Below are 10460 nucleotides of genomic sequence, written 5' to 3' on the forward strand. Positions count from 1 at the left end.
GCCGGTGCATCTGCCCACAGATGCCGAGGGTTACACTGAGTCTCTCTGCTGGGGGTGCATACGTGTGTAGAGCTGTTTGAATATGTGACCTTTATCCATATGCTTGAGCTTGTGATGTTTCTTATGTGTGTGTGTGTGTGTGTGGTTGACCTGTGTTTTGTATCAGCCTCTGTGTATGCAGGATCCTCATTTGCACATGTTGCTATATTGCCTTGTGCCAAAATCAAAATGTGCCATACAAAAAAAATTTCTCGTTAATCAACAATCAATACCCAATAATGACAAAACAAAAACAGGGACATTTTATAATGTTTTGCGGATTTATTTTAAAACAATACCTGAAATATCTCATGGACATACAGTTAGTATTTCAGACCCTTTGATCTGTCTATAGACCTTGAAAGTTATCTCAGGTGCTTCCTGAAGAAAACAGGGTCCTTTCTTAATGCACTGTATGTCACAAGACGGGTAATGTTTTTTTTTTTGAGTGTGTGCATATTTGATCGGGTTTGTATCTGTGGTATAGCTGTATGTGTATGATGGATATGTATTTATATTTATTTACTGTCCGTCTGTGTGTGTGTGTGTATGTGTGTGTGAAATGTATATATGTTGCTTGTCTATAGACCTAAAGTAGTATTCCAAAATAAGTAAGACGTGGCTTGTCACAGGAGGCAGTTAGACTAAGAGCAGATGGTATTGGCCTATCATGTGGATATAGTGTAGGCTTACAGGGAGCATCCTGGTGTCTGGTTTCCTCTAAACCTGCCCAAAGTAGTAAATATGAACATCAGTGGATTTAGATTTACATTGACTGGTGATAAGGGAGAGAGAGAGAGAGAGAGAGAGAGAGAGTGACGGCAGACAGTGAAGTCTCATTGTGAGCAGCCACAGAGAGAGGGCTCTGTGGGAAAGCTTTCTGTGCCCCATTACGCAATGAAACCACTCAAAAGGGAATACAAAAGAAAGACACATTTTCATTTCTCCGAGGAGCTGTTTTGAGCTTTTTGAAAAGTCAAAAACAAACAAAGGAACCTATTTTTATTGTGTGCACGCACCCTTGAAAAGGCCCTCATCGCTCTCACCACACCACAAAATGTGGCGCTGGTGTCATCAGAGCTAATATCCCCAATGCTAGGAGTCGCACGCGTGCAGGGACAGGCTCTCTGGTGTGAACGCAGCGGGTCGTCTGGTTTAATCAGTCCTGTTACAGGAGTAAAGCTCTCCAGGGGCTCGGCACTGTTTCAGCAGCTGAATCAGACTTAAAAATGATAAACACCCGGCCCTTCGGATGGAAATCCGCTTTTCATTAAAGTACTCTTTTTTTGTTTTCTGTGTAATACAAAGGCATGAGTCATTTAGTGTTTACATGTGGCTTCCATTTTAGAGTTGCTGCTGCTGCTGTTTGTTGCTGTCTCAATCCAAGCAGGCAGCAGATATGGATTAAATGGAGTCACACAGGCCAAGATTGTCACAACAACCTTTCTTTAACCCTTTGAGTTCAGTGGGTCAAGAGGAGTCCAGTCGCCATGAGCAGGAAGAGCAGTTGGGCCGTGGGCTGGTGAGTCGAGACGCCACTGTCCTTGGGTACTTGTCCAACTGTTACCCCCGTTCCCTCACTCTGCCCCTGCCCCTGCACCTGCCCCTGCCCCTGCCCCTGTCCCTGTCCCTGCCCCTGCCCCTGCCCCTGCACCTGCCCCTGTCCCTGTCCCTGTCCCTGCCCCTGCCCCTGCCCCTGCACCTGTCCCTGCCCCTGTCCCTGCCCCTGCCCCTGCCCCGGTCCCTGCCCCTGCCCTTGTCCCTGACCTTGTCCCTGTCCTGCCAGGGCGGGGGACTTAAGTGCAGGGCGTGCGTTGGCCCCCCGGGCGTCCAAGCCTCCGGACTCCTGGTCTGCGGCGGCGCCCTCTAGGGCCTCGTAGAACTGGCAGCGGAAGTCCCGCCTCCAGGTGTCCAGGAAGGCGGGGTCAAGCTCGCCAGCGGCCCGGACGCCCTCGGCGCCCTCGGGCAGCAGGCGGAAGTTGGCGGAGGGCAGGTGGAGGTAGACGGAGTCCTCCTGGTTCTTGCGCACGCAGCGCCCGCGACCCTGGCACAGGGACACGCCGCACAGGCGTGTCGCCGTGGTGACGTTCACCACGTACGGGCCCAACACATCCCGTATGAAAGAAGCCATCTCAGAGCAGGACTTCTGTAAAAGTAGCACACACACACAAACCCATTCTGTTTCAAACATGACGTACAAAAATACTGCATACTTAATGAGAAACAGGAAAATGTGCCAGTAGTACAGACACACCCACACTGGTGCCAAAGACCAGAAACCAAGAAGAACAAATGAAGGTTTGTGCTGAGTGCATTACAAATGTAAGCAACATAAAGTGTACGGACCATATATTCCGCCCATGCTGTACCTGAGTCTTTGCTAAGAAGGCTCTCTCCCACATGATGACTCCAGCGGCGCCCATAGCAGCACTCTCTCCCACCGAGTTCACCAGGTCTGCCTGAGGAGCACAGGGAGGAAAGGAGCACTCCTCACTCTCTGCGTGCTATTCCCAACCCTTACAACAGCATTTGCAACCCAACATTGAACCCCTGCTGCCTTTCCTCTCATACGAGGAGCGTATCGAGGTAGTTGATTCACTCCGTTCTTATGCCGTTTTTTAGTATGGCTCACCATGCATTCTATACCTATTTGCACTTCCTGTGTGCCATTAGCGATACACTTTGTTTGAAGGTACGTGACTGGTTGGGATTGTTTACATACTATGTTCATGTTCTGTTTCTTTTCTGATTTCTGATTCTGTTTCCTGAGAATCACAGAGTGCACCTTCAGGCAGACCCCATTTCAGACGGGGGATCCAGGGGCCTTGGGCGCGCTCAGTAGAGACCCAGAGTGGAGGAGGGAGGGGAGGCCAAGGGACAGGGAAAGTAGGGACTCAGCGGCCCTTTCTGAAACTAGTTACTTCACCCCGTCCCTAGCTACTTGCACTCCATTTGCGCTTTCATGTGGATGGTCTGCCATATTAAGGTCCATCTGAAACCAGTTACTGTCAAGTGGTAGTGTGTTATAAACCCCTGACGCAGAGTAAACACCGATGCCCCCTCATCAAGGGGTGTGTCAATTAATGCGGCACGTCATGAAGAACGTTTCAAATTATTAATTTTGCGAGAGTAGGCCACGCCTGTAAACAAATCCATGGTTCCGTGAACCAGTTTCCGCTAGGGAGAGTGAAGTTCGTCCCAAAGCTGAGTACGGTATTATAATAACCCTACGTGCTAATCAAGGGAACTTCTTTTAGCTGTGAAGATGCTTCCCATCCTGAGTCAACTCCGTAACCAAGGGGTAATGGGTAGGGAATAGTTTTGGAAAGGCCCAGCCACACACCCATAGACCTCTCCAGAATAACTCCCGCCTCTGTAACTTCCGTATCCATCCAACTTCCGGGCGTCGATTGTCTATGGGAAATAACATGGCGTTTCGAAATATCATACCGGTAAAACATCTGTAGGTAGCGAAGTAGAAAAACCTGGTGGGCAGATTGGCCTACACACTTCTGCCATCTAGTTTCCACTGGATTTTTTGATTGGCGGTGCCGTTTAAGTAGTATACTATAGACTATACTACTTAAACGGCACCGAAAATCAAAAAATCCAGTGGAAACTAGATGGCAGAAGTGTGTAGGCCAATCTGCCCAGCAGCTTTTTCTACTCTGTCACCTACAGAGTTTGACAAGTACGATCTTTCAAAACGCCATGTTATTTCCCATAGACATTTGACGACCGAAGGTTGGATGGATACGGAAGTTAGGAGGCGGCACTTATTGTGGAAAGGTCTATACGACTTACCTCAGACAGGTAGTTATTGGTGGATGCATAGACAGTCCTGACCAATGGAAACACTGGAAGGTCGTAGGCTGTTCCCGCCAGAGCTGCCACTCTCAACGCCTCTCGAATCTGATTAGAGGAGTAAAGCCAGGGCCCCTTGGACCCAGGCGGGAACTTGTCCATCATCAGGGTAGGGAAGATGGCCGTGCTCCGTTTCCACAGCCACATGAGCTCGTCGTTGAGGGCCATCTCGGCGGCCGGACAGCGGCCTGTGTAGTTGGGCAGGAGCTGGAGCGGGCCGGAGTTGTAGCAGTCTGGGAAGGGAGCCACCCCCCACAGGCTCTGGGGCCGCAGACGCTTGACCTCCCGCAGGGTCTCCATCAGGATGGCCTGAGCAGCCGCCTCAAAGTCCACCTGCCAGGAAGTGACATCACCAACCGTCAACAGAATGTTCTCTTGAAATACACGACATTCACATCGACACGCAGTCAATGCGTATGATTACTATGATGAAATGGCATTCTTTTTAAAGACACAAAGCATTCAGATTGTAATTATGTGGATTATTCTGGAGAGGTGAAATTGTTACAAGTTGTGTGTGTGTGTGTGTGTTATTCATGAACATGTGTGACTGAACTACCTGTGCCCACTTTTCCACCTCCTCAGGACTCCAGTCGGGAAAGAACCCTCTGAGCAGGGCCCGCGACCCCTGCTGGTACTTGGCCTGTTTGCCCCTGTTCCTGCTCCACTGGGGCGACCACTCCTTCCACCTCAGCACGCCCAGCCCCGGAGCCCCGGCCTGGGGCAGGGCGGTCAGGAGGTCAGCCTCTACCCGTTGGAGGTGGGTGTTCAGGCTGGTGTGCTGCGGAAGGCCTCCGTTGATGGGTTGGTCCAAGGCGGTGAAGAAGGGGTACAGGCCCAGGGTGTCCTCGTAGAACACGGCCGCACGGCCCTGCCACTCCATGCCGAAGGCCGAAGGGTCAGGGCGCCCCGGACAGCCCCTGTCGGGGACCCCCCAGAACACCAGGAAGGGCTGGCCAGGAAGAATGGGGGAGCGGGCTGGTCCGGCCAGGGCGGGGGACAGCAGAAGGGACACACTGAGGAGGAGGAGAAGAGAGGCCCAGAGTGTGGTCTGGCCAACGTGGCGTCCCCTCCACGCCATGGTCTTACTGCTCTCTGCCGGGGCTGTGGACCATCCTGCCTCTGAGACGCGCGCGCACACACACACACACACACACACACACACACACACACACACACAGAGAGATGGATGGACATCTCACACACACACACACACACAAATGGACATCAGTTCACACGTCACACACCAGTTACACCAATGCCATATGATCATATACCATGATGATCATACATCACATACCATAACAAAAGCTTATTAGGTGAACAGTGCGTAGTTTCAGTGCACCATATTATGGATGACTTGTCGCCAAATGCATGGAATTCATTTTTAGATTATGTGTTCTTTTAGATCACCCTGCCTTGGTTGAGATTTCAAGGAAGAGAGGCCTACCTGGAGGGCAATTTTCATGGAATTGACATGACGTTATGTTCTGCCACTATGTCAACCGTAACCACCATGTCACCTTTGGATTCACATTATTTCAAAAAGAGTTAAACAAAATATTCCTAGAAACCAAACGTAGCTTAAACCTCTTAACTATAAATGAAAAGTGAACATTGATGGTTAGTGTCGCAATAAGACAGACTGCTAGGGGCATTATAATAACCCCCGTAAAGTTATAATAATACCCTGTAATACCCATTAACATCCAATTGCAATGCCTGCGTCACACATCCAAATCAAACTCGCCTTGTTGTAGCAATAGCGAGAATAACATATTTATGCTTGGAAGTTTGCAATATCCGCTAAAGCTTAGGGCACTAGATGTACGAAAATATGACTGAAACTAGTCATGATGATCTGTATTGTTTCTTCAACAAAGGCACCGGGAAACGACGAAAATGGAGACACTGGGTAAGTTAATTATTGGACGCTAATTGGATTGATTAGTGCTGCCTACGGTCAGTGGTAAGCAGATCTTGGCAATGCATATCCTATTGCTTCCGTCTGGTTGTAGACAGGACTGTCGGGAACTACAGGCACCTAACCCCCTTTCATCTTTTCTCCGAAATAAGTAACATGTACTCTACTAAGTATCTGGGTTTTCCTTAAGGGTCTTTCAACCAGGGGAGGCTATGCTTTGGCAATAAGAATTGCCCGGAATAAGCGTCACTGTAGTACATAGCCTACATTAGTGTATATTGTGTAGCTTATAATTTATAATCATTCCGGTCGGAAATATTGGGCAGTTTTTGGATCTGAGTTCAGGGAATGTTGATGACGCAGGAAAGACAATAATCCAGAGAGGATTTGGGTGATTCGTACTGTAAAATCAAACTGTAGGCTTCAGTTTAACATGAAATAAGACATTTTGTCGAGAGGGAAAATTAGGGAAAATAGGTTTTTCGCCTTTGAAGTTTAAAATGAGTCATTCACTTGTAGCCTACTTGCTTGGAAACCCTGACATCTGATGCAACATCAATGCAAGAACAACGGATATTTTTAGACGTTTGATGGATGTAGTGGTCAAATAATTTGGAAACGCGTCGTTACGCACCAAGAAACGGGCTTCTCAAGAGATACCTGAATTTTAGTTTTTTGTTTGACGGACAAAGTCCTATTGCAATAATCATTATTAACAGGATTGCTATAGACCGTCCCCAGGGAGAAAGTGACACCCGTTTGATATCTCGAACCTTAGGATGTAGGCTATAGGATGAATGCTAAGATATTACTCATGACATAACAATGAATGCAATGTTTTAAGTGGTGTTCCTGATGCTCAGTTGATGCTGACGATACAACGACCATGAGTTGAATTTTTAGAGAGCACATACTAATAAACTGTATGTATAATACTTCTTGTATAAAAATTGTCATACCAGCATACATAAAAACATACTTTTTAAGTTGAGGTCATAGCCTACAATTAAAAACAAAGTCCCTGAACACAGAATCGTTAAAACAAAGGAAATAAGTCATTATCTATTAGAGATTTGTGTCTTAAAAAACAGCTGGGTTAGAAAAGGTGAGGATGTGCTCCTGAGATGAGTGGAGTTAAGAGGGGTTTACAGTAGCACAGGTCAGGGGGCATCTCACTTTGCTCCTCCACTCACCTGAGTATCAGTAGGTCAGAGCATCCGTCTGGGCCAGTCAAGTCAAGAGAGAGTCAACCCTGAGGAGCAGCAGGACAGGAAGCATGGGTCCGCCCGCTCCGAAAAATCACGCGCAGCAGCACCTTGAGCATGCCAGAGGAAAACCAACCAAGAGACCTAGAATAGTCCAGAGGCAAGTGAGCACAAGCAGGAGTGCCCGCAAAGCATGAGGGACATGGGACTGCTGGAGATGGTCGACTGGACTGAGTGACGATAGAATAGCAAAGGGTGACAGAGAGAACGAGAGATAGGAAGACAGAGAGAGAGAGAGAGGGGCGAAGAGAGAGAAAGAGGGGTGAAGAGAGAGGGTAAAGCCACCTCACCTTCCCCAGGGTAATCTGGCCATAAGCAGGGTCAGTGCAGAGCAGTGCGCTCACATGACCAGTGTGGCAGTAATCCCCATAATCCTGTGCTGCGCTCAAACACCTGCCAGGGACGCATCACTCTACGGTCTCCCCCAGCCCTCCCACAACACCCCCCAACCTCTCCAAATGTCTTTCAGATTTTGTTTTATTTATTTTTTACTTTGTCTTTATTGATAATCCACTGCAAATATGACAAACAGTATACATACAGTGCGCACGGAGAGTATTCACAGCACTTCACTTCACTTCACTTCACTACATTTTGTTATGTTTCAGACCCAATGGCTTCCATCTGTCTACTTTACCATAAAGGCTTGATTGGTGGAGTGATTCATTGATGTTTGTCCGTCTTTACGCTTCTCATCCTCTCAAAGGAAGTGGGTCCTTGGTTACCTGTCTGACCAAGGCCCTTCGTCCCCGGATTACTCTGTTTGACTGAGCAGACAGATCTAGAAAGACTGTTGGTTGTTCCAAACTTTTCCATTTGAGAATGATAGAGGCTACTGTGCTCTTGGGCACTTTCAATGCTGCAGAAATTTTCTTGTATCTTTCCCCAGATCTGTGTCTTCACACAACCCTGTCTCGCAGGTCTACGGACAATTCTCTCGACCTCGTGGCTTGGTTTCACTCTAACATACACCATTAACTGTAAGACCTTAAATAAAGACATGTGTGCCTTTCCTAATAATGTCCAGTGAACTAATTTAGGCACAGGTGGACTCTAATCAAGTTGTAGAAGCATCACAAGGACCATTGCTAGAAGTAGGATGCACCAGAGCTCAATTACAAGCGTCGTAACAAAGGGTCTGGATACATATGTAAATGGAATATTTATTTTAAATGGAATATTTATTTTAAATGGATTAATATGTCTTTTATGTTTTATACATTTACAAAACATTCCAAACAACTGTTTTTGTGTGGAGTGTTGGAGTATTGTGTGTAGATTGATGAGGAAAAAAAATATTGAATCCATTTTAAGATGAGTCTGAAACATAACAAAATGTGGAATAAGTGAAGCGCTGTGAATACTTTCCGTGTGCACAACACTGTATGTATTTGTACATGCAGTGCCAGGATGGTCTTTCCATGTTTTGAGTCTACCTGCTCACTTACAGTTGTTTTCGCAAGTCTGGAAGTGTGACATTTCCCTCATCCTCACTCACCTCACACTCGACAGTCTATCAGGAGGATTCAGGCTCTCTCTCTCTCTGTCTCTCTCTTTCTCTCATTTGCTGCCACTGTCTCTGTCTGTTTGCCATTGTTGCTCTTGGCTCTTCCACGCTTTCCAAGTTATTTGGTTTGTGATCCCTCAGTCATTTGACTTATCTCTCACATTTGAACCATACCTCTATTCAGCCCCCACCCCCACCCCTAGAGCTTTCCTCTGCTTTGCTCATTTTTCTTCAGATGTCTTTTCTCTCTCGCTCTCTCTCTCTACCCTCTTTTCATGCAGGTCTTTGTGTCTCTACTTTCACCTTGCCCTAGTTTTCATTTTGTGTCTTTCTTCTTTTCTCCCTAATTACATCCTGAAACATGATCCAGAAAGCAAAGGCATTTAATAAAATTCATATATCTTTTTTTAATTTATTTGTCTTTTTTGTCCATGTCCTTGTCTGTGTCAATTCCTTTTTGGGTGTATTCTGCCAAGACATGGCCATATGATGTGCATGCGTCAGTGACCTCCTTGGCACTTGCGTATCCTATTACTGTGTGCGTGGCCTTGTATGTAAGGCGAACACCATGGCGTGGCCCAGATCGCTTTTGTCAGTGCCTTAAATCCATGTTTACATGTAATGCACTATGCAACACTCCTTTTAAATAAAAGCAGGCAGGCACTTAGCCAGAGCATAATGGTAGACTGGATTAAAATGGAAGTGCTGGGGTTTTAGTCCAGTTTTGTGTTAGTGGGTTCGTTCCACTCTAATGGGAATGGCCTAAAGACTTCTGTGTCAGTGGCAATACTTTTAATCTGATTTGGTCTCTGATGGCAAACTGGGTTTCAATCTGTTAGAGGTCATAAGGGTTTTGATGCTGACGTATGATATCGTTTGAATGTGTGTGTGCGTGTATGTGTGTGTGTGATTGTGTGAAACCCACAGCCATGGGTTAAATGCATAACTTAAATGCATAACTTAAATGCATAAAAGTGTATTCATTTTATCCTTTATTGTATACACTTTATCTAAGGGTATTAGCGTTAGGGAGTGTGTGCTTGTGTGTGTAGGTCTGTAAGTGTTGGTTTGTGTGTTTGTGTGTTTTTTTTTTTATATTATCATGTGTGTGTGTGTTTGTGTCATCAGTGCTTTCTGTGTCAATGTGGTTTTACAATCGCTGGTTTAAGCATGTGTATGTTTGGTCACGTTTCCACGTCTTTATACCTCTGTGTGTGTGTGCGTGTGTGTGGTGCAGACGGAGCTGAGATTATCTGGGTGAGGTATCTGAGGTGATACCTGCGCTCCGGGCCTTGGTCGCCGGGGAAACGGCTCAGATGAGTGCCCCAGACGGAGGATGAGGGTTGAGGCGGAAGTGTGTGTCTGTCTGTGTGTGTGTGTGTGTATTTGTGTGTGTGTGTGTGTTTGTGTGCGTGTGTGCGTGTGTGTGTGTGTGTGTGTTTGTATGTATGTGTGTGTTTGTGTGTGTGTGTGTGTGTGTGTGTGTTCGTGTGTGTGTGCAGAAGGAAATCGATAACAGGGTCAAGGACGTGCATGTGGCGGGTGCGCTCAGTCCCGGCAGACACATCTCGCTCTGCTGTGGACCGGATGATAACGTTGCGTAACTTATGTTTCATTTGACGGATGGATTGCATTTGAGTGATAATCCTGTGGTTTTTTTTATGCTCGCTTGGTGGAAACACTTGCTGAAATCCTCTCAGCCGGTCCGACTCCCCACCTCAGCAGCTGTGGGAACCTACAGGCCAGATCACATGCTCTGACAACACCATAGATGAGGCAAAATGTCATGACCTTATGGGTTCCGGAAGATTAGACTAGTTTATGCGCATGTGTGTGTGTGTGTGTGTGTGTGTGTGTGTGT

The 10460-nt window shown here is 46.9% G+C and overlaps 1 protein-coding gene across 1 annotated transcript; it reads right to left on the reverse strand.

Annotated features, from left to right (window-relative positions):
* Positions 1-1134: 1134 nt before the first annotated feature.
* LOC143115275 (hyaluronidase-2) lies at positions 1135-4984 on the reverse strand. The gene is made up of 5 exons (XM_076277250.1): positions 4463-4984; positions 3844-4236; positions 2409-2498; positions 1807-2185; positions 1135-1166 (listed from the first exon to the last, which is right to left on the reverse strand). Exons 1-5 carry the CDS (start codon positions 4982-4984, stop codon positions 1135-1137), a joined length of 1416 nt encoding a protein of 471 aa, XP_076133365.1.
* Between the last annotated feature and the right edge of the window lie 5476 nt (positions 4985-10460).

The sequence above is a fragment of the Alosa pseudoharengus genome, unplaced genomic scaffold (assembly GCF_046254945.1).
Source record: "Alosa pseudoharengus isolate Yale_2024_CS ecotype anadromous, Long Island Sound unplaced genomic scaffold, YU_APseudo_1.1 YU_APseudo_1.1_scf_9, whole genome shotgun sequence".
Lineage (NCBI taxonomy): Eukaryota > Metazoa > Chordata > Actinopteri > Clupeiformes > Clupeidae > Alosa > Alosa pseudoharengus.

What these genes read in the sequence shown, in the direction of transcription:
- LOC143115275 (XM_076277250.1), bottom strand. Translation starts at nt 4,984, where the DNA reads ATGGCGTGGAGGGGACGCCACGTTGGCCAGACCACACTCTGGGCCTCT. An exon ending in AGGTGGAAAAGTGGGCACAG is followed by an intron (nt 4,237 to 4,462) that starts GTAGTTCAGTCA and finishes ACTTCCTGGCAG; the next exon opens with GTGGACTTTGAGGCGGCTGC. An exon ending in CCTTCTTAGCAAAGACTCAG is followed by an intron (nt 2,186 to 2,408) that starts GTACAGCATGGG and finishes CTACTTTTACAG; the next exon opens with AAGTCCTGCTCTGAGATGGC.